The sequence below is a fragment of the Camellia sinensis genome, chromosome 4, assembly GCF_055761805.1.
Source record: "Camellia sinensis isolate YWXY chromosome 4, ASM5576180v1, whole genome shotgun sequence".
In the NCBI taxonomy this organism is placed as follows: Eukaryota; Viridiplantae; Streptophyta; class Magnoliopsida; order Ericales; family Theaceae; genus Camellia; species Camellia sinensis.
The window spans coordinates 39,691,901-39,716,046 of NC_138964.1; the positions used below are offsets into that span (position 1 = coordinate 39,691,901).

The following is a 24,146-nucleotide window of genomic DNA, read 5'->3' on the forward strand; positions in this document are numbered from 1 at the left end:
TGGTTCTTCAGATGTCCTATGCGGTGCTTCGAAACTAAATCTACCAATGTCATAATTCTCTATATAACGTTTAAATTTCTTCACCATCATGTGGGCCATAATTAAAACATTTTTATATCTATCCTCGTCTTTCATAGAGCCAGCCATTAGATAATAAAAGGGTACAATGTATCCAAATTTATCATGGCATGCTAACTTAAGAGCCCATGTTCTCTCCCCATACTTAATAATTCCAGCCACGAATGTCGGAATCAACATAAATGAAAACCAGAAATGCCTCCAAGACATAACAATGACATAAATTGCCACATTAGCTTGAACACCCATGCCCAAAAGATGCCTTATCCACAATTGATTATCTTCCAAAGAATAAGCAGTTATGGTATCTGGGCCACCAAGATGCAATAAAAGCAAAGGTATAGCGACCCCGGTCTTTTCCCATTTGATCATTGTATCCGGGCTTAGGTTCCGTAGATTCAGTTAGTGTATAATTGTTGTTGTTGTTGTCCCTTATTTTCTCATTTGGAATTATAGGATGTGTTGGGCAGGTTTGTTTCAGGTTGGTTAGGTTTAGAAACCAAGTGTTGCTGTCCAGTATTTTGGATCTTCGCTCGAGCGAGGAGTTTGTCGCTCGAGCGAGATGTTGTTTTTGGTATTCGCTCGAGCCGGGGTTTGGTAGCTCGAGCGAGAGTTTGCGTCTGGTTCGGACCTGTAGCTTTGCATTCTTGGCTCGAGCGAGCTTTTCTTCGCTCGAGCGAGTTAGTTCGTTCTTCGTTCGAGCGATAGTTCCTTCGCTCGAGCGTGAGTCTAGTTACAGACCTGAGGGTTTGAGTTCTTCGCTCGATCGAGTTTTCTTTCGCTCGAGCAAGCTTTTGGTTTGTTGGCTCGAGCAAGGTTTCCTTGGCTCGAGCGTAGCTTCTCCGTGTCTGGTCGCTCGAGCGACCAAGTCTTCGCTCGAGCGAGCCTGTCCAGTTTATATACGCAGCAGCGGGTTTTTAATCAGTTTTTATCATCCTTTTAGATTCCAAACCCTAAGGTCCGACTTCTCTCTCTCCCTACTCACCTTCTCTCTTAGGATTGATCTGTTTAGAGTGTGTTTCTACCCTAGTTGCTTTATTAAAAAGATAGAGGGGGTCGAGGGCTTTCATTTAATCTGAACAATTGGAGATTTGGAGCAAATTGGTATTTGGGTATTCATCTCTGTCTTCTCCATTTGGGTTGTTTTCTTCGAGGTAGGGATTTCCTACTCCATTTTATAGGTTTTGTTCTAAGTTTTGGTATATTGATATGTTGGGGTTACTTTGATAATTTTGGGAAAAACCCTAGTTGTATTAATTAATTAATTTGTATAATTAATTAAGGGAATTGAGGAATTCATTGATTAAATGGTGTAGTTGGATAATATAAATCACTCGCCTATTGAATGGTTGATATATTTGTTTCCAAATCTAGAAATAACTATTTTGGGCTATCGGTGGAGGATAGTCGTGATTGTTGTAGACATTGCATGTGGATTAGGGATAACTGAAACTAATCATATTGATTAAGTCATCAATTTTGACTGCTGAATTAATACAGACATTATGTGTATTGATTGTGTGTTGTATATGTTATGTGTTTACATACATTGTTTTGTGTGGGAGGAGATAGGGGATGTACTCCACGGTTTAGGGGAAGATAGGGGATGGACCTCTAAACCGGATTTTGTTTGGGAGGAGATAGGGGATGGACTCCATTAGCATCACTTTTATGTGTGCTTATCTATATTGAAGTGTTTTTATTGATACAGCACTAAAATGTGTATCAAGTTGGAAGTATGAAGTGTTTTGATTTGAGCCTGAGTCTCATTTGTTTGTTGATATTGGAAGAATGTGAACTTGATATATATAGTTCACTGTTGTAAGTTTGGCCAGGTTCTGGGCCATATTGGTAATGTTGAAAAGTAAAACGTATCTTTGACATTAATATCATGAAACGGTATAATGATGTAATTGGTCATCTTGGTTAACCATCTATCGAATGCTACTGCTTTATTCAATGCTTATATTTGGTTTAGTATATTTCTACTGGGCTGTGGCTCACCCTTTATGGGAACATCATTTTCAGGTTCAGGTGATAAGTTACCTCCAAGGACTTAGCTTGGGAGGGTTTGGCTTCTGGATATTGAAGAAGACTATCTTAGTTTATTGTCTTTATTTATTAGTACATGTAAACATTCAAGCCTAGGGCTTTTCTTGTATTGAGTTAGAACTCATATTTTTGTATCCAAGTGTTGGCTTGGAAAGATGTAAGCCTGTAGGGCATTTAATTTGATGTTATATGTAATGTTTCCGTTTAGTAATACTCTGATGAATGAATTAATAAATTGTTTTCTTTGAATAATGCAAGTCAATGAAATGTGTATATTGGGTTTATTTTGAGGGCGTTACAACTTGGTATCAGAGCGTACCGGGTTTGAATACTTTGGGTACGTGGGAAGTGATTAGTATCACATTGGGTTCGTCTCGTTGGATAGAGACTTAGTGTAATGTTATATGCTTATGTGATAACATGTTTATGTGATTATGTGGGTATGAAATGTAGTTTCTAGGATGTTGATTGGACCCTTGAGTTTCTAGTAGTCTTGTTGGAAAGGCACTTGATCACTGCTGCTTCCAACCGGAACTATAGTAACGCATTGGGACTAACATTATCCAGGAATGAAATTCGTAGGTGCTTATGTGATTATGTGCTTACGTGGAATGAATTATTGTTGTCCAATGCATTAGGACGCGAGTGTTTAGCTTTGGCACATTTATTAATGTGCTAATGTCTTTGTTTCCTTTATTAGGATGTCAGGACGAGGACGAGGACGCGGTAGGCGTGGTAGGCCGGGTAGGCAGGAGGTGCCTGTGCCAGAGGAGATTCCGGTAGTTCAGGAAGGAATTGGCCAGGCCAATGTGGCCGAGCCAATAGGTCAGCAGACTATGGGCGCTCTAGCCCGAGAGATAGCAGGGGCATTCAGGGAGTCAGTAGGCATTCTCAGAGCTGAGAATCAAGCTCAGGTTGTTGTTGCGGATGCAGGACCTTCCTTTCTAAAAAGGGAGTTCTTCCGGTCTAACCCGGATGAATTTGTGGGTGATCCTAAAGAGCCGCTTAAGGCAGATGAATGGCTCGAACAGACAACGAAGACGTTTGAGATGCTTGGCATCGAAGACGAGGGGTTGAAAGTGACCTTGGCATCTTTTCAGTTGAAGGGGGATGCAGGTCAGTGGTGGAAGTTCACTAAGGGTCGTATAGGAGCTACATGGGAGGCTTTTGTGAATGCTTTCCAGGAGAAGTTCTTATCTCCAGCAGTCAGGGAGAAGCTGAGAGACCAATTTTGTCAGCTTAAGCAGTCGAGTTCTTCAGTAGCCGAGTTTGAGGTTGCATTTACTAGCTTGTCCAGGTTTGCACCTGAGTTGGTGGCGTCTGAGGAACGCCGTTGTATCGAGTTTGAGAAGAAGTTGAGGCGAGGCCTCAAGCTGCGGGTTGGGGGAACTATGATTCGGGATTATGGGCGTATGGTTGATGCTGCAGCCCACATGGAAATCATGATGCAGGAGGAGGAGGAAGGACAGAAGGGCTCCAAGAGGAGTCAGGATGGTCAGAGTGATGGTAGGAGACAGAAGGGTTTTAATCCTCAGCAGTCTCAGAGTAGCTTTTCTAGATCGACTTTTCCTGTGCCGAGTGCTAGTTCGGGGAAAGGCAGTCAGGGAGACATTACCTGTTTCAAGTGTGGCCAGCTGGGCCACAAGTCTCCAGTTTGTCCTCAGAGGGGAGGAGTGCAGAGAGCAGCATCATCGTCGGCTCGATCTCAGAGCCAGAGTCAGGGTAGAGGCCAGCCACTCTCGTGTTATCAGTGTCGTCAGCCAGGGCATATGAAGAGGTATTGTCCGCAGTTGGGTGGCACACCTGGTGCATCTGGTTTGAGGCAGATTCAGGGTTAGCAGCCAGCTCAGCCGAGTTAGGCCTCGAGGGCCAATCAGGGGGCTTCATCGTCCCAGTCGGTGCAGCAATCTTATGCTCCTAGGGGTGAGCAGGTTGATCAGAGGTCGTCTGGGCGCGTGTATGCTGTTACCGCGCAGGATCTTGTGCCAGCACCATCAGTTGTGAGAGGTACCTTCTTGTTTTGCAACTCGGTTGCTAATGTTTTGATTGATACGGGTGCATCTCATTCCTTTGTGTCTGCTGCATTTGCATCTGTTTTGGAGTTGGAGTTAGCACAGTTAGCATCTCCTATTTGTGTAGTGTCACCTCTTGGGGGTGAATTGATTTTGAAACAAGGTGTTAGGGGTTGTGATATAGAGGTTGATTATCATAGAATCCCATTTTCCTTTGTAGTTATGCCTATGAGGGGCTTCGATGTTATTTTGGGTATGGACTGGTTATCGTCATACCGGGCAGTTATTGATTGCTACCGCCAGAGGGTCACTTGTTGTACTGTGAGCGGAGAGTATTTTCATTTTCTGGGGGACCGGGTTGGTAATGTGTTGCCACCGGGGTATGTTCCGCGAGGACGAAGTGAGCTTAGTGGTCTGCTTGCTAACCTTTCGATTAGTGAGGATGATGAGACTCAGATTGTGTTGCCAAGGGTGGTTTGTGAGTATTCGGATGTTTTTCCCGAGGATCTTGTTGGTTTACCACCGCATCGAGAGATTGAATTCTCTATTGACCTAGTGCCCGGCACGGCGCCGATCTCTATGTCACTTTATCGTTTTGCCCCAACCGAGTTAGTTGAGTTGAAGATTCAGCTCCAGGAGTTGCTAGGTAAGGGCTTTATACGTCCTAGTATTTCGCCGTGGGGAGCACCGGCCCTCTTTGTTAAAAAGAAAGGTGGTGCTTTGAGACTTTGCATAGATTACCGGAAATTGAATCGGGCTACGATTAAGAATAAGAACCCTATGCCTCGTATAGATGATCTGTTCGATCAGTTGAAGGGTTCTCGTTGTTTCTCGAAGATAGACTTGAGATCGGGTTATCATCAGTTAAGAGTCAGGGAGGAGCATATTCCGAAGACGGCATTCCGTACGCGGTATGGCCACTATGAGTTTCTGGTGATGCCATTTGGGCTCACCAATGCACCGGCAGTTTTTATGGATTTAATGAACCGGATATTCCGGGAATTTTTAGATCGTTTTGTAGTCGTCTTCGTGGACGACATCCTTATCTATTCATCTTCTGAGGAGAAGCACAAGGAACACTTGAAAGTGGTGCTTGAGTTACTTAGAGCCCATAAGCTTTATGCTAAGTTTGGGAAGTGTGAGTTCTGGCTAGAAGAGGTCAAGTTCTTAGGCCATGTAGTTTCTGGGGAAGGAGTGTCTGTTGATACATCCAAGACTGAGGCAGTGCAAGATTGGGCACAGCCTAAGAGTGTGTTTGAGATCCGCAGTTTTCTGGGGTTAGCTGGATATTATCGTCGGTTTGTGAAAGATTTCTCTAGATTAGCTTCGCCTTTGACTAGATTGACTCGGAAGGGAGTCAAATTTGTATGGAGTGAGACTTGTGAAAAGTCGTTCCAGGAGTTGAAAGTTAGACTAACCACCGCTCCAGTCTTGATTATTCCAGAGAGAGGGTTGGGTTATGCAGTCTATTGTGACGCCTCACGAGAGGGTATGGGTTGTGTGTTGATGCAAGAAGGAAAAGTAGTTGCCTATGGCTCACGTCAGTTAAAAATTCACGAGCAGAATTACCCTACGCATGATTTAGAGTTAGCAGCTGTGATATTTGCCTTGAAGATTTGGAGGCATTATCTTTATGGTGAGAGATTTGAGATATTCTCGGATCATAAGAGTCTGAAATATTTGTTTACACAGAAAGACTTGAACTTGAGGCAGAGGAGGTGGATGGAGTTCATAGAGGATTATGATTTTGAATTGCATTATCATCCGGGAAAGGCCAATGTGGTGGCCAATGCCCTTAGCAGAAAACCTGTTGGTGTCATAGCTAGTATAGCCATCCGAGAATGGGAGATGTTGGGTGCACTTGGGGAGTTTGATTTACTTTTGGGCGAATCCGTTGAGGCTGCGGCCTTGTTTTCTGTTGTTGCACAGCCTACACTTGTGACTCGAGTGTTAGAGGCTCAGAGGGGTGATCTTGAGGTAGAATCGCTTCGTGAGAAGATTTCCGGTGGGAAGGTTGAGAAGGGTTTGACGGTGTATCCCGACCTAAGTGTGAGATACCGAGACCGTCTGTTTGTGCCAGAGTCTTGTCGAGAGGAGGTACTCCGAGATTTTCATCATTCACGCCTTGCGGTGCATCCGGGAGGCACTAAGATGTACCGGGATTTGTGTCGCCAGTTCTGGTGGCGGGGTATGAAGAGAGATGTGGCAGCTTTCGTATCTAGGTGCCTTACTTGTCAACAAGTGAAGGCTGAACATCAGAGGCCAGCGGGTTTGTTGCAACCCTTGCCTATTGCCGAGTGGAAGTGGGAACACGTCACTATGGACTTTGTTGTGGGTCTTTCGAGGACTCAGCGGGGTAGTGATGCTATTTGGGTGGTTGTAGACCGGTTGACTAAGTCGGCGCACTTTATTCCTATGCGCGTGAGAGATTGGGTAGATCATCTTGCCGACTTGTACATTCGGGACATAGTAAGGTTACACGGGGTTCCAGTGACGATTGTCTCAGATAGAGATCCTCGTTTTACTGCCAGGTTGTGGCAAAGTTTGCAGAATGCCTTAGGCACTAAGTTAACCTTTAGCACGGCTTATCATCCTCAGACTGACGGACAGTCCGAGCGTACTATTCAGATCCTTGAGGATATGCTTCGGGGTTGTGTTCTAGACTTTAGTGGGTCGTGGGAGAGGCACTTGCCGTTGGTGGAGTTTGCCTACAACAACAGTTTCCAGTCTAGTATCGGTATGGCACCATTTGAGGCCTTGTATGGCCGACCGTGTAGATCTCCTGTGTGTTGGGCCGAGGTGGGTGATGCACCTCTATTGGGTCCGGAGTTGGTGAGGGAAACGACGGAGAAAGTTGAGCTTATCCGTAAGAGGCTTGTTACAGCACAGAGTCGTCAGAAATCTTATGCCGACCGTAGTAGGAGACCTTTGGTGTTTGAGGTGGGTGATCATGTCTTTCTGAAGATATCACCTAGACGGGGTTTGATGAGGTTTGGGAAGAGTGGGAAGTTGTCCTCTCGGTTCATTGGTCCGTTTGAGGTCCTTGAGAGGATTGGCGAGGCTGCTTATCGTTTAGCTTTACCGCCGCAGCTGTCCGGAGTACATGACGTTTTTCATGTGGGTATGCTTCGGAAGTATGAGCCGGATCCATCACATGTGTTGGATTGGACCGATTTAGTGGTTGATGAGGATGTCTCGTATGAGGAGAGACCGGTTCGGGTCTTAGATAGGCGGGATCAAGTTTTGCGAGGCAAAACCATCCCTTTGGTCAAAGTTTTGTGGAAACATCACGGAGTGGAGGAAGCCACTTGGGAACGTAAGTTGGAAGTTCGTGAAAAATACCCGGACATGTTTATCGATTTGTAATCTTGTATTTAGATTTTGTAATATTGTTGAACTTAAGAGCCTTACATATGTCTTAAGTTGTAAAACATTGAGTATGTTTTGGTAAATGGGTGTATCTTGAAACTTGCTTCATTATAGAAGTTTAGTATAACATTGCATATGTGGATTACATTGTTGATTGGGTTGTATATATCATGCGATTGAATATGATATGGGAATTGTTAACATTGAAAGGAATAATGCATAATAATGATACAAGTTGAGATATATGTTGTTATATATATATATATTGTGAGATGCCTCTTGATAAAGAGATGTGATGACCAGTTTTGGGTTAAGATGTTTACTTATGAATTGTCAAAAAACAAAAGGAAAAGGAATCTGTTTTCAAAAAAAACTTATGCTTAATTTCGGGGACGAAATTCTTTGAAGGGGGGGAGATTATAGCGACCCCGGTCTTTTCCCATTTGATCATTGTATCCGGGCTTAGGTTCCGTAGATTCAGTCAGTGTATAATTGTTGTTGTTGTTGTCCCTTATTTTCTCATTTGGAATTATAGGATGTGTTGGGCAGGTTTGTTTCAGGTTGGTTGGGTTTAGAAACCAAGTGTTGCTGTCCAGTATTTTGGATCTTCGCTCGAGCGAGGAGTTTGTCGCTCGAGCGAGATGTTGTTTTTGGTTATTCGCTCGAGCCGGGGTTTGGTAGCTCAAGCGAGAGTTTGCGTCTGGTTCGGACCTGTAGGTTTGCATTCTTGGCTCGAGCGAGCTTTTCTTCGCTCGAGCGAGTTAGTTCGTTCTTCGTTCGAGCGATAGTTCCTTCGCTCGAGCGTGAGTCTGGTTACAGACCTGAGGGTTTGAGTTCTTCGCTCGATCGAGTTTTCTTTCGCTCGAGCGAGCTTTTGGTTTGTTGGCTCGAGCAAGGTTTCCTTGGCTCGAGCGTAGCTTCTCCGTGTCTGGTCGCTCGAGCGACCAAGTCTTCGCTCGAGCGAGCCTGTCCAGTTTATATACGCAGCAGCGGGTTTTTAATCAGTTTTTATCATCCTTTTAGATTCCAAACCCTAAGGTCCGACTTCTCTCTCTCCCTACTCACCTTCTCTCTTAGGATTGATCTGTTTAGAGTGTGTTTCTACCCTAGTTGCTTTATTAAAAAGATAGAGGGGGTCGAGGGCTTTCATTTAATCTGAACAATTGGCGATTTGGAGCACATTGGTATTTGGGTATTCATCTCTGTCTTCTCCATTTGGGTTGTTTTCTTCGAGGTAGGGATTTCCTACTCCATTTTATAGGTTTTGTTCTAAGTTTTGGTATATTGATATGTTGGGGTTACTTTGATAATTTTGGGAAAAACCCTAGTTGTATTAATTAATTAATTTGTATAATTAATTAAGGGAATTGAGGAATTCATTGATTAAATGGTGTAGTTGGATAATATAAATCACTCGCCTATTGAATGGTTGATATATTTGTTTCCAAATCTAGAAATAACTATTTTGGGCTATCGGTGGAGGATAGTCGTGATTGTTGTAGACATTGCATGTGGATTAGGGATAACTGAAACTAATCATATTGATTAAGTCATCAATTTTGACTGCTGAATTAATACAGACATTATGTGTATTGATTGTGTGTTGTATATGTTATGTGTTTACATACATTGTTTTGTGTGGGAGGAGATAGGGGATGTACTCCACGGTTTAGGGGAAGATAGGGGATGGACCTCTAAACCGGATTTTGTTTGGGAGGAGATAGGGGATGGACTCCATTAGCATCACTTTTATGTGTGCTTATCTATATTGAAGTGTTTTTATTGATACAGCACTAAAATGTGTATCAAGTTGGAAGTATGAAGTGTTTTGATTTGAGCCTGAGTCTCATTTGTTTGTTGATATTGGAAGAATGTGAACTTGATATATATAGTTCACTGTTGTAAGTTTGGCCAGGTTCTGGGCCATATTGGTAATGTTGAAAAGTAAAACGTATCTTTGACATTAATATCATGAAACGGTATAATGATGTAATTGGTCATCTTGGTTAACCATCTATCGAATGCTACTGCTTTATTCAATGCTTATATTTGGTTTAGTATATTTCTACTGGGCTGTGGCTCACCCTTTATGGGAACATCATTTTCAGGTTCAGGTGATAAGTTACCTCCAAGGACTTAGCTTGGGAGGGTTTGGCTTCTGGATATTGAAGAAGACTATCTTAGTTTATTGTCTTTATTTATTAGTACATGTAAACATTCAAGCCTAGGGCTTTTCTTGTATTGAGTTAGAACTCATATTTTTGTATCCAAGTGTTGGCTTGGAAAGATGTAAGCTTGTAGGGCATTTAATTTGATGTTATATGTAATGTTTCCGTTTAGTAATACTCTGATGAATGAATTAATAAATTGTTTTCTTTGAATAATGCAAGTCAATGAAATGTGTATATTGGGTTTATTTTGAGGGCGTTACAAAAGGTGCCCATAATGCCTGTAATGCATTATGGGGATTAGGAATATTAGTTTGGGCATAAGAGAGCTTGCCAAGGGCAACAGTTGCCACCCAATCGGCCATTATGTAGGCCAACCTGACAATCGCATTAATCCATTATGATGACATATTCTTTCAGCGTTTGCCAAAGTCAAAAAGAATGATTTGTAAAGTGAAACTAAGTAGAACCAGCATCCGAACATCCCACACATCCCATAGTATTTTCCACGATGCTGGAATCAGATTCATCACACCCTTCTCTTCTTTATCTACATGGAGAGAAAATTAAGTTACTATAAGTAAACATAGATGGATAAATATGAATTGAACATTGTTATCCAACCTAAAAAATTAGACACACTTTTTTAAATTCAATGATGTGGCACTTAATTAGAATATCTAAAATAACATGCTCTCCTATATCTTCTCTATCATCAACCAATTATCTCAGTTACATATCATTGGGTCTAAAAAGTGAGATTGTATATCATTTTCCATCATGGTAACACATTGTAATTGAGAATGAATATTCAAAAATTTCTACAATGCAACTCTCTTTTTTTTTTTTTAATTGTGCACCATATGCAAGTTATGACAATTTATGATGTCAATAGAACTACAAAGTGTCTTAATCAAACCACTTTCAGTCAAAACTAAAGAAATCAAAATGGGTCATAACTAAATACCATAATGAATTATAATTAACACCACAATGAATCATAGTCAACATTAAAATGAGTCATAATCAAACGCTACTTGCATCATAACTAAAGACTTTTTTAATCATAACCAAAATAACAATCACAATTTTAAAAAAAAATTTAAAAAAAAAACACACAATAATCACTAACTTTTGCAGATAAAAAAAATAATAACCATAATAAATCATAACAAAGTCCTAACCGATACCCTAATAGGTCAAAACCAATATTACAATCGATTATAACCAAACATCACAAAAGTCATAACTACGCATATGATACACTCCAAGGGTGTAAATTTGGCCTGGACTTGGCCCGGCCCATGTTAGGCCTCATGAGCTCTCGCCAAAATTCGGGTCAAGTCAAAAAATTAGGCCTAGGCTTAGGAGGTATTCGGGCCTTGGGCGGCCTGGGCATAGGGGCTCGAGCTTGGGCGGGCCTGAACATTTTTTTTATTTTTTTATTTTTTCTACCAAAATTCTATTATTTTCCACCAAAAAAGACACTGGGCCTTGGGCGGGCCAGAAGGATCGGGCCTTGAGTGGCCCTTAAGCAGGCCTATGGGTTTGTCCACGGGTCAGGCCAGGCAGGCCGGGCTTCAAAATGATGATGTAGGCCCAAGTCCAGGGTCTCGGGCTAGGCTCAAGCCCGGGCCTAAATGGGCCGAGCTCACCCCGGGCCGTAGACGTGGCTTCAGGCCGCCCACAGACTACGGGCCATTTGTATACTCCTTTTTTTGAGGTGTGTTTTCATAGAATTTCCTATTAAAGTAAAGAGAAACGTTATAAACTCCTAATTTATGTCTCTCAATTTACTCACAAAGGCATAATAAGAGAATTGGACCTCTTATATGATTGAGTTTGTAATATATTAAAATTGACGCATCATCTACCAACCCATTGTGAGTATGAATCTTAATCTTTTTTTCTAAAATGTCCTAATTAGTGTTTTTAACTTTCCTGTCTAAAAATATTGTGCACCGTCTTTCACTGACAATTAATAATGATTAAAAAGAGAGCATGTCATAATTTTTTTATTTTCATCCAAAACACTAATAGATGTAACATAGATATGGTCAGAATTTTTTTTTTTGACTTTCACAAATTTTTAAATTACGAAAAAAGAAGAAGATAGGCCAATAGTTTTATATCATCTATATTTTATGACACGCATTTTAAAATTTTAAAAATAAAATATTGCAGTCTTGGATATTGTTAAAAGACATAGTTAAAATCATATGTATTTTTAAGCACAACACATTTATTTTTTTATGTGACAAAAAAATATGCACAGCACACGTATTTTTTGTTTTAATTTCTCTTTGATTAACAAATCTGCTATAAATATTTTGATGCCTAAATGTTTTTTTAATTCTATAGATGCCACATGAATTGTTTAGTTTCAAAAATAAAAATAGAAAATTTTGAAATAAATATTTTTTAAATTTAAAATTATAAAAGACTAATTTCATATTTGGAATTTTTTTAAAATATTTTTAAATTTCAAATTAGAGATGGCTAAATTTCTTTTTTGACTTTCGATATTAAGATTTTTGAATTCCAAAATTATAGATATGGTTAGATGGCCAATATTTCTATGGCATGTGCATTTCTTAAAATTTAAAAATTTAATAAATTTAGATTAATGCTTTGGAGCTCATAGAACATTTTTAGATGAAATGTTTATCTTAGGGGGAATTATAGTATAGTAGGATAAAGAAAAAAAAATACAAAATTATGTGAGGTGTAAGTGATTTTGTGATGGAATACAAGTGAAACATTCACTGCAAGAAATTCAGCTTTTAGTGGCGTTTAAAAAACGCCGCTAAAAGTGTTAAAAACGCCGCCAATTCTTTTTGTGACGCTTAGCACCAAACGCCGAGGACGCGGCCGTCGCTATAGCTTTATGGCGTTTTAAAAACGTCATGATATTAAAAACGCCGCCAAATGTCCTCCTAAACACAACGTGACGTCACTGACGATATTTAGCGACGTTTTTAAAAAAACGCCGTTATATCTTTTTAAAACAAATATGACTGTTAGTATTTATGGTTTAAGAGGCGTTTGTAGAAACGCCGTCATATCCTTTTTTTTTTTTTTTTTTTGGGGAAATTGTACTAATTTTATCCAAATTATTTGAGAGCAAAATAGTTTGAAACACATAAAATGAATAAACGTAAAAGGTATGTCCACAATATAATATCCAAATGTGTTAAAGAGAGGGAGGTCTGGAATTGATGGGGAAAAGAAATATATTCCACTAAAATTGATTAGGTAAAAGAGAGTCTAATATGCTTGAAAAAAATGTGAAAAATACAAAATGGAAATAGATGGATGCAAGAATATCTACTAAACAAGCGGTGGTAATAGGACGAGTCACTCAATCTTTCATGAACAAGGTGAACCCCAAAGTCAACAGCATCGGCGAGCGATCAATTGTGTAACCATTCCAATTCAAATTCCTCTTATTTGGCGTGTGTTATAAGACTTGCAGTTGGGGCATTTCTGAGCTACTATGTGAAACTGCACTTCTGATTTGGTTCCACAGTCATTACAGAGGATCCGGACCTGTAACACCAAATTCACATTAGTAAATCTCCTCCTGCAAAATATCCAATGAATTTTGAGAGAGAGAGAGAGAGAGACTGCAAAATATCCAATGAATTTTGAGAGAGAGTGAGAGAGAGAGAGATTGACCATCTTGTTTTGGTAAGGTTTGGGCATGGGTGTAGCCGCAATCTCCATGTCAAATTTCTCCCATACCTTCGACATATCACAGACTGACTTGGAGCAGATAGGACATGCATACCCATTCAATAACCAAGTAAATTAATACATACAAAAAAATATATATATTTCTCAAAACCATTTACCCGAGAATTACAAAAAAATATATTTCTCAAAACCATTTACCCGAGATTGGGTTTCAAGGTGCTGCGAGAGTGGAGGACGGTGGCATGAGGGTGGGAGAGGGGGCTGAGTCACGGTGGTGGAGGCTAGGAAAGGCGCTGTGAATCTGTGATGTGTTGAGGGTTAGGGTTTGGAGGTGGTGGCAACTAATGGCTAGGGTTAGGTTTTAAGGTTAAAGAAGTGAGGGTATTCTTGACGTGATAAGTTGTGTACTGAGCAAAAAGTCAAGTTTCAAAATCAATTAGTGTGCACATTGAGAGATGATGTGCACAGAGTGTTTTCCGTGTGGAAATAGAAGCAAATAAAATTTTAGGGTTCATACTAACTTATAATTGTGCACAAATCCTCTAATGCTGAGAAAGATTATAGTCCAATGTACCAGCAACAAAACAGATAATTACAAAATTGACAACTTACCAATGCCAACAATCTGTTATTATCTCTGCAACCATTGGATCAATCTCCTTTGCAATGTCAAGGTGTCTATTTTGAAATCCAACAGCTCCAACAACCTGCATTGAGTTCATCCCAGTCCATGGCACACGTAAAGTTGCCAACTCCCACAATATCACGCCAAAGCTGTACACATCGGACCTGCAAACCAGTCCGCAATTATTTTATCAGCAAGACTTGAATGAAACATTAAAAAATGAATTAAACTCTCTAGCATGGCTTTCAAGTCTAACACAAAAAATAAACCTACTTCTCATTGGATGGTTCATTTTTCAAAACCTCAGGGGCCATCCATTCCGCCTGCAGTTCAATGGCACAGCTTCAGTATAATTGATATAATATAACATTCTATCCTGACATCAATTACCGTTCCAGCAGTAGATTTTGAAGACAGGAAAGTATTGTGCTTCATTCGTGATAAGCCAAAATCACAAACCTGTAGAGACAACAATAAATTAGAGAAGTTTCAGAAAAACATCCTTAAGCATGAAAAAGTCTAGATCTTAGTAAAAGAGACGAAGTGCATGGTGAGTCACGGCATTGTTAACTACGCATTTTCTAGATTACATTAAATACAGCAACAATTGGATAATCAAGGAAGGAATGGGAGATTTCAAATGCCAAGTTCTAATTTCAGCAAACCTTAACAACCCAGTTTTTATCAACAAGAAGGTTTGGAGTCTTTAGTGCTTGTCCAAAGCAACCTATAAGAAATGAGACTTGCAGAAAAACACAAGTGAAATGAAGGTAGACCATATCAAGCATAATGGAAAAACAAATGACTTGTAAATTACATTATCAAACTAATGTATTGTTTGTGGCTTGCCAGTTTTCTACTGCTTGACTATTTCAAAACATGAATAGTAGAACTTCAAACATAAGAAAGAGGCGAGGGAGGAATATTGGAGCCTGTTTAACTTAGACAAACTCTGGCAACTTTAAGGTTTAGGGTGCTGATGTCAATTAGGATTGCAATTCAAAGAGCAAAACTGTGCAAAGAGCATGTTGGAAGCCCCAGCAGATGGAGACGTGGAGAAGAGGGACATAAAATTTGACCTGATACAAAAATAATGTAGTATACCAGTACCACTTAAGTGATAAAAAATAAATAAATAATTAGTTAAAAGAAAAACACGTAGCAAACATTTACTCAATTTTAGATGTCTCAAAACTAGAAGTCCCAAATAAATTTTCAAAATATGACTTTCTTGGATTGAACAATGACAAAAGTTAACATTCTAATAAAAGCATGAAACTTATGAAATTGTAGGGGTGAGAATTTTTAACATGACACGAATCAGACACCAAGTTGGAAGGTTAGGGTTGACTATTTATCAACACAAACTTGAAAGCAACTTGACACAAAAACACAAAAAAATAAAAAGGTCAGTTAGTGTCAAACCAACACAACTCAAATTTCAAGATAAATACATGTTTCAAGATAAAGGCCTTGCAGCTGTGAGGAGGCATACTACGCCTCTGCCCTAAGAGAGCAGCCAGATTGTTGAGGTTGCTTTCAGATGCCTATCCACTTTTGCTTCTCTTCATCTGTAGGGTAATTCATCAACAAAGATTAAATCTTATTTCCTTCTCAAATGTGATGAACTTGGTCTTTTGTGATCTTCAAGGCAGTCAATTGCAGGTAGATCCTCATATAACATTTAGTTCCAAAAAAAATTATAAAGGGGTTAGGTGCAAATTTTAAAACAAATAAGATAAAACAACACCAAACAATAACCACCAAACAATAAAATGATTCTGCACATCCAAACACAACCTTAAATTTTTACTGGGCTGCTGCTGGTGGACTGATAGCCCTTTGAAGAAACTTACCTATTTAGCCTTCTGGTGTGGCGTTTGAGATCCATGTAGGTTCCCCTAGAATGGATGCTACAAGTAGAGACGAGAGAATGAACTCACTCAATAGTCAATCCAAAATAAAATGTCTTAACTCGATGAGGAATATAGATTTAATCTCTCAAATTTCCAAATCATCTGATCTAGCACTGGCCAGCTACTAACTGTAAGCTTATCGGATTCCAAATAAACTCACAAACTAGATAAATTCAGTTTGATAGGTGACCTAAAAAATAAATTGAAGTGCAGGTTAATGTTTTTTGTTTCAAAAGTGTATACAAAACAGACCTGATAAGGCTTTTTGGGCACGACATCAGCATCACCTTTCTCATCAAAATCCCTAGCCTTTCTCTTTGCCTTACCTTCGCAGTCTGCTGCTAAATGACCCAATCTTGTTGTCCAGCGGTAAATACGACCTGACAAGTAAATTGTGTAAACAGACTCAGAAAATCAAACCAAACATGGCATTTATTTCTCATTTCCATACCTAACCATTTTCCCAACTTAAACAATCGTGCAAATTTGAACCAAAAATGTTAGTCAAGAGTCTTCAAAAAAAATGAATTATTTTATCGTAATACACTAACCTCCCTGAGTATTGCAAAATGGACTTCATGGGTAGCCAAAGCCAACATGATTAAATCAGCATCCTGTTATGTGGCAACATGTTAAAATTCCAATAAGAACATTGCAATAACACTAAAGAACAGCAAAACAGAAAGAAATTTATAATAGATTCACAGATAGGATAGAGAAGACGTACCAAACCATACAAGCAATGGCTTGCCTGCTCGCTCAGGCCTGAAGCTTGAAATGTATTTCCTAAAAATTTGCAAAAAGCAACCATTTAAACCCTAGAGCCCATAGAAGCAACCTTGAGGTTAGCACACAAACCAAACAAGGTACTATGCAGTATCACCAATGAACTGACTTGTTAACTCAAATAGAAGCTACATTCAGATTCATATGTCACTCTTACAAAAGAACAGCTTAAATTATGATAACAAGGCAATTCCATGAAATTTAGTACTCTCTCATTCTCCCAAAGGATATACAGGATAAAAGAGCAAGTAAGCACAAAGAAAAGTCACAAAACCATCAAGAATGTTGCACTAAGAAAGGAAACAAAATAATGATAACAAAGTAAAGAATTGTGCTGGTTCACAGCCCAAATTAACCACAAAATATATCTCTCGCACTGTTCAAAAGTAAGTCATAAATATATTAGGCAGCAAAAAATACATACAGCATCAAATAAAAGAAGAGAGGGGGGTTTGTGTGAGGAAATTTAAAGAAAAGAGAAGAAAAAAGCATGGATTAAGAGCAAACCATCCAGTAGCATCACGATGATCATAATTCTTTACAGTGTCCTCCAGCTCGAGAGCTTCCATCACAAAATTCATATATTCACTACAAACCCAATAATAAAAAAAAACAGTCCTTGGTCCTGTGTGAACATCAAAGTAAAAACCATCCAGTAGCAAACCTCATTCAAATTCCGGGCCATGTCTTTCAATTTATCCAAACCTTCTGATATCACTTCCAATCCTTGGTCCTGTGTGAACATCAAAGTAAAAAACAGTTAGATGCTGCATTGTCGACCTGTAGGGTGTGAAAATACACCATTAATAATTTAAGAATACTTGGTTACATAACAAAAAAGGTCAGTTACAAACAAAAAAAGGTCAGTTACAAACTTGAGACCCTAATGTGCAGCCCATTTGGTGCTTCAACTCTTGGAAATTTCATTAGCTTATCTCCCCCATTCATATTGAACCACTCTAGCTGGCATTCCGAGACAAGTGTCGTCACTGTCCTCCCGTCTCATTGTAATCTTAATCTGATACCATCTACAATGCACATAAAATTAAAAAATAAGAAAGAAATGATCAAATAGAAAGAGAAATGGATATAATAGAAGAAGAAGAAGTAATAGAAGCATACATACCCTTGTTGGAAGAGGTTGAGATTATGAAAGCGATGAATTAAGAAATATATATAGCCTTACCATTTTGATTGGTTCTGTGCAACTGTATGTGTAGCCATCTTGCTCCATGGAAGATCCCACCATCCATCCATATTGCCATCATAATGGAATAATATAATTGTAAAATTCTTTGAAAGAAACTGAATTCACAAAAATTAGGCAAATAACGTCCACATAATGACATGTCCAATGTCTACGAACTATTATAGCTTTGAATAACAAGCATTAATAGACAACTATACCTTTTGAACAATAACATCAACATTACTCTTTTGTTTAATACCAACTGGAATTGCTAGTAAGTTATGAGAGCTTGAAACATCAACCTGATAATCTAGAGCAAAGACGAGTGTAGTCTTTCCACATCCTTGTGGAGCACTAAAACCAATCTGCATTACAAAAACTTTATGACATAGTCCATTGGTTGTAAATACACATCAAGACTATAGAATGAGAATTTAGCAGATAGAGAAAATGTCATGAACGTGGAGCTGTCTTGCATCCATTGGTTGTAAATACACATCAAGACTATAAAAAGTGTCATGAACGTGGAGCTGTCTTGCATCCATGAACCTCTGTGGCCTGCAAAAATAATTTGGAAGTGTTGTTCATTGACTAAAAACTACACCCAAATTAATCCCCATTTGATGGGGTTCTGGGAGAGGTAGATTGGGTACAAACCTAACTTTTAGCATAATTTGCACGAAGTGTTGTTCATTGACTAACGCTTCAAAATAAGACATGGAACACACCAGATATAAAAAGCAAGGAAAAAAATAAAATAAAAAAAAATTGATCTCATTAGCATTTGGAGACACTCCATTGACAATTGCTTTCTCTATGGCATTCCATTTAAAAGAATTCAACCCCTAAAATGTGTCCATGAAAGAACAGGACTTGTCCATATTTCCAAGTACAGAATTATCATCATTTCCTTGAAATGAAAAAGTTCAAAAAAACTTACAACATAATTTGTGAAACGGCTGCCCTTATAATGGCCACAGCCAAGATGATATAGCCTAGAATGTTATATAAAATTTCATTGTGGTTAACAAATGTCCATGGGACCAAAAAAAAAAACTAATGAATAGCTTGGTCATTCTCATGTTGTAAATCAATATCAGATTTGGTTGCGAAGAGGACAGAATATGTCCTGCTCCTTTCTTTTTCTTTTAGTTTTTTTTTTTCATTGTTCTCTTGAATTTTTTTCAGATATAAGAAACAACAGCTTTGAAAAACCTTGGAAGTACAAAAGCAATTGACAAGTGACAAATAGTAATTTTATGCCTGTGATAATGCTGCAAAGTACAGAAATACTTTGTAAAATCTGTGTCTGGAAAAAAAAAAAGTTTTCAATCTGTATTTTTTTGGTTTTGAGTGAATTTTTTTAATATTTTAATCATTTTTTAAAAAACTTTTTGGATCTATTTAATCTAGATACACTTAAAAGTACAAAATTTGTAGGGAAAAAAATCTTTAAAAAATTCACTAACTACAAAAAAATATAAAAATTAAGTACATTTTCTTTTCTTTTCTTTTCTTTTTTTTTTGTACTTATTGAATTCTTTGTAGATTTCTTCATGAATATTTTACATTTTAAGTGCATTTAGATTAGGTGCTTCCAAAAAATTAAAACAATAGTGTTACTAATCTACTAGTCCATAATTATCTTAGTTTTACGAATTCAGTGTAACCTCAAAAAATTTATATTGGTTATCAAACATGGCCTAAACTAATACTCAATAACTTCATAATTAAGCCCATTTAATAACATAAAACAGAGCACTTAAAAAATATGAAAATATTTAATCAAAAAAGGAATTTTTATTCATGGAGTTCAATTATCATAAAATGTTGAATATATTCAGAAGAACCGAGACAGTGAGTACCTTTCTTTGTTTGGTTCTTTTGGCTGCTGCTTTCCAAGGAAACTAGGCTATCTGTAACTGCATTTAGTAACTTTGCCACATCAATGCCCTGTTTGGTATTCGAAAAAGAGAGAGTAAATGAACAAGAAGAAGAGGGAGTTTCTTGTGGAGTATCTTCCTGTAGTGTCTGGTTATCTAGGTTGCTATCCAAATGGCTCTTCTTTGGGATTTCATGATAGGAACTTTGGTGGCCTGGTTGGGGTTTGCTTCCACTATCTAAAAAATCATAATAAGAAGCATGTTGAACAAGTATGTTCTTGATGTCAATTGCCCACATGTGCCTTTCTTTCATCACCACTAATTGTTTTGGGAACAAAAACGTCATCCTCAAAAGTCCTACAATTAATCAAACACAAGTGAAAATTTAACTGCTAACAATATATATCATATGTCAAACATACACAATTAAACAGTTGAGATTATTGAATCCTTACTCTCTTCTACTTTCTTTTTTATATTATTAAATGTGAGTAAAAATTTAATTAAAAACTTGATCTTATATGGAACATTCTTAATTCTTACTCTCTTTTTTTTTTTAATCAAATTATTCTTCAAATTGCAGTATGGTCGATCTAATATTTTACCATATTTGAGCAAAAAAATGGTTTTGAAGTAGAAACGAGAAGACAGCATATCTGATTCGGCGATTGAGACTCTGGAATGTTCGGATCGGAGATAATGAGAAGACAGCATACACAAACATACACAAACATATACAGAAGTTGATGAAAAGAGGTTATTACTGAAAACGGAAGGATTCGAAGGAGCTTACCAACATATCTGATTCGAAACCCCCACATTTGGATCAGGTGTTCTTTGAAACCTTTAGATCTGGCTTTAATTAGTTCGAAATCCTTCAAATCTCGTCTCTTGTTCTTTTCTTCAACGAGCACCACCACCGCCATCCTCTTCTACCACTGTAGCTGTTGATCTGAAGCGATAATGAGAAGACAGCAGCGGCGGTGAGTGTGGATGAGATTGGCAGAGGAGAGAGAGAGAGAGAGAGAGAGAGAGAGAGATGAGTCTGGTGACAGAGAAGAGTGAAAATGAGCGAGAGAGAACAAAAAATGAAATCGAAATCAAAATCACTGAGCTTGAGTAAATGAAATCGATTCTGAAGCTTGATGTAGATAGGTTTACCTCTCAGTGATTTCTATGTAAATGGAATAGGTAAACGAATTAAATCACCGAGATGATTCCAATCGATTCCTATTCTAAAATCACTCTGAGATTTAAGGGATCACCGAGCTGAAGCGAGAGAGTGAGCGAGAGATTTGAGGCATCTTCTTTCTGAGACTGAAGAGTAAAGAATGAGAGTCTCAAGCGGGAGGGAGAGGGTGTGAGAGATTATAACACATTCGGAGGCGTTTTCTATCAGCTAAACGGCGCCGTTTTGAGTAGCACAAAAGGCGACGTTTTTAAAACGCCGTTGAATATTAAAAAAGACGACGTTTACGAAAACGCCATTATATAAACGCCTTTTAAACCAACATTTCTTGTAGTGATTCTTGTACCCCTCCATATTTATGTAAAAAAAAACTTTTTTATTCCACTGGGATGTGATACCCATTTCATTTTACTTAATATAAGTATAAGTATGGTACACACTCTTAAAAAGTGCTTACCATATGCACCTTATAATTAAAAAATAAAATGACATAATTTTATATTTTCTGAGTCATAACTTAAAAAATATATATATATATATATATATGATAACTAAACACAACATGAGGCATAACTAAAAAACACATAAGTTATAACTAAAATAATGTCATAAATAAAGAAGAAAATAGCATAATTAGAAATGCATATGATACACTCTTTTTAAGGATGTGTAGTTATAAATCGATAGATTATTCAATCAGTAAAATAGATAGAAGGAGCCAACTAACACGAGACAATCCTCTCTCAATATTAATTATATGAGTATTTACTTGTCGAAAAATCAAATACGAGATCTTAAACGGGCTCAGCAACACAGGGAACCGCAACAAGAGATCAGCAAGTAACCCCTTAAGTAAAAAATTTCATTTGAAGCTACCATATAAAGTGTTTCTACATTATTTCACAAAGTATTTGAACCTCAAAAAACATTTCTCATAAACAACATTGTCAAGGCATTATGAATATAGAGGAAACAATAATGTAGGACAAATCAAGATTAACTTTAAAGAAGTTAGAATCTCACTTGGTGACTCCTGCAATGATATTAAATTCTTATTGTGGCTAACATGTAAACTAAAAAATAGAAGTTAGTCAGTGCCAACTAATTAAAAAGAAAACATATATATTCTTAAAAAGAAGAAAAGAAAAACACTCTTTCATACCTCTATTTTGTAGCCTGTGATGACTTTGAAAACAAGAAGATCAATGATGATATGGTTGGTACTCCATATTACCTCCCAATCCTTATATTTATACAGAAACAAAGCATGTCAAAGGACAAAAGAAGAGAATAAATTACTTGCTTGCATTTTGGTGTAGGAAAAAAATGAGGAGAGAACAAATTACTTGCTTGCAATCTGATTTAGAGAAAAGGGAGAACAAATTATTTACTTGTTCCTTACATTTATATAGACAAAGAAAGTGTATCAAAGGACAAAGAAGAAAAATAAAAACAAAACAATTTACTAGCTTGGAATCTAGTTTAGAAAACAAAAGCGAATTTAACCAGCCACATGGTGTTTAAAATTTGGCAACATTTGTCCTACACTTGACAGTTAACAGTATTTAGCCCATTGACAAGAACTCTTGCACTTTACTAAGAGATCAAGAGTTTGATACCTCCAACCTACGTGAGGGTCCTATTCGCCTTGCAATCGTTTTGGGTATCTCTTTCTTTCTTTGTGAGTTTATTTGTAGTTCTCTATGTTATAATTGTTAATTCAAACTACTTCAATGTTTTGAGAAAAAATGTAATTAAAAAAGGGTTAAACACTAATGATCTTCAAAGGATACGTTATACTATATTTTAGTCCCAATTTTTAATTGTTCCATCTTTGTTCTCAAATTATGTGATTTGTTACACTTTAATCCCTAACGTTAATGCCATTCAAAATTAATAACACAAAAGAAGTATTTTTTAAAAAATTTATGAAATGCATCAAGTTCTAATTTTTTTGGTTAGTATTTTTTTTTTTAAGATGCATTAATGGAATAATATGGATTAAAGTTTAAAAATTAAGGGAAATGAAACTGATTAGGTTGTGATCTTATACTCCGTTTGTTTGGGCGGAAAATATTTTTTTATAGAAAATTTTTTTCAGAAAATATTTTCTAGAGAAAACATTTTTCTATATTTAAAGGTGGTGGTGGTGGTGGTGGTAAAACAAAGGTGGAGATAGAGGTGGTGGCATGGTGGTGGGGCATTGACAACGGTAATGGTGGCAATAGCTGTGGCCGTGGTGATCGTGGTGTGGTGGTGGAGGTGAGGTGACAGTGGTAGTGTGGAGGCATTGGTAAGATTTTAATCCGGAAAATATTTTCTAACTTTTAAAAGTAAAAAATATTTATTGTCCATATAGACTTATTTTCTGTTAACCATAGAAAATATTTTTCATCAACTTTTATTTTCTATTATTTCAAATACTAAAAAATACAAAAAAATATTTTGTATAAAATGTTTTCCGACCAAACTCAAAAGGCTGCGTGCCATTTCTTTTGATAGGTTTGGGGGATGTTGAATTGATGTGCCCAACCTTTCGTGAGGTCAAGGCAAATTAGGTTTTTTTAATATTTAAAAAACTTTTATTAATTTTTATATTATGAAATATTTTATGAAAATTATATGTTTAATTCTTGTAAGGGTAAATTACACCGGTGGGCTTTACATTTTGCCCCTTATGTCATTTTAATTCTTACACTTTCAATTAATACAATGACCCTTAATTTTAAATTTTGTGTCAATTTGATTCAATTGATAATATCGTTAATGTTTTTGATTGAAAATAATTACTGAATTGGTTGAGATAACTTACTGAGTTTAGTAAATTTATAATTTTACTCTAAAAAATATGACACATACCACTTATATGCATATTGTTCATAAAGCAATATTAAGAGTTGTAATCAATTGGATTAAATTGAAACAAAATCATAAATTCATAATCAAAATCGAATCAATTGAAATTATAATAATCAAAATGACACAAGAACCAAAATACATAAATCACTGTCGCAATTTCTCATTCTTGTAATTAAAATTCTAAGTGTTAATATTGGGATCTCTTTTGGGTAATTATTTTTTTAGTTGAGCTTTGAATATGAAGTTTTTATTTATTGATCCTTCGGAAAAGGAGGGTTTTTCCTTTTATTTTTTATTTTTTATTATGTATCATTACTCGAAGAA

General features: G+C 37.4%; 1 protein-coding gene and 1 long non-coding RNA gene across 2 annotated transcripts; both read right to left on the reverse strand.

Moving 5' to 3' along the window:
* Positions 1 to 12,870: 12,870 nt before the first annotated feature.
* On the reverse strand, positions 12,871 to 13,494 carry LOC145824575 (uncharacterized). Its single transcript, XR_014366348.1, has 2 exons — positions 13,358 to 13,494; positions 12,871 to 13,228 (listed from the first exon to the last, which is right to left on the reverse strand). It is a non-coding gene; the product is annotated as an uncharacterized LOC145824575 (long non-coding RNA).
* A 489-nt stretch (positions 13,495 to 13,983) lies between these two features.
* Positions 13,984 to 20,789, reverse strand: LOC145823228 (serine/threonine-protein kinase EDR1-like). The gene is made up of 6 exons (XM_082922817.1): positions 20,568 to 20,789; positions 19,757 to 20,131; positions 14,666 to 15,913; positions 14,391 to 14,459; positions 14,274 to 14,323; positions 13,984 to 14,164 (listed from the first exon to the last, which is right to left on the reverse strand). Exons 3-6 carry the CDS (start codon positions 14,786 to 14,788, stop codon positions 13,984 to 13,986), a joined length of 423 nt encoding a protein of 140 aa, XP_082778943.1. The 5' UTR covers positions 14,789 to 15,913; positions 19,757 to 20,131; positions 20,568 to 20,789.
* Between the last annotated feature and the right edge of the window lie 3,357 nt (positions 20,790 to 24,146).

Bases quoted from the DNA above. Each gene is read 5' to 3' on its own strand.
- LOC145823228 (XM_082922817.1), bottom strand. From the start codon at position 14,788: ATGCTTGATATGGTCTACCTTCATTTCACTTGTGTTTTTCTGCAAGTC. The intron at 14,460-14,665 runs GTTTGCTGAAAT...TTGTCTCTACAG, and splicing joins ATAAAAACTGGGTTGTTAAG to GTTTGTGATTTTGGCTTATC. The intron at 14,324-14,390 runs GTAATTGATGTC...ATTGAACTGCAG, and splicing joins CAAAATCTACTGCTGGAACG to GCGGAATGGATGGCCCCTGA.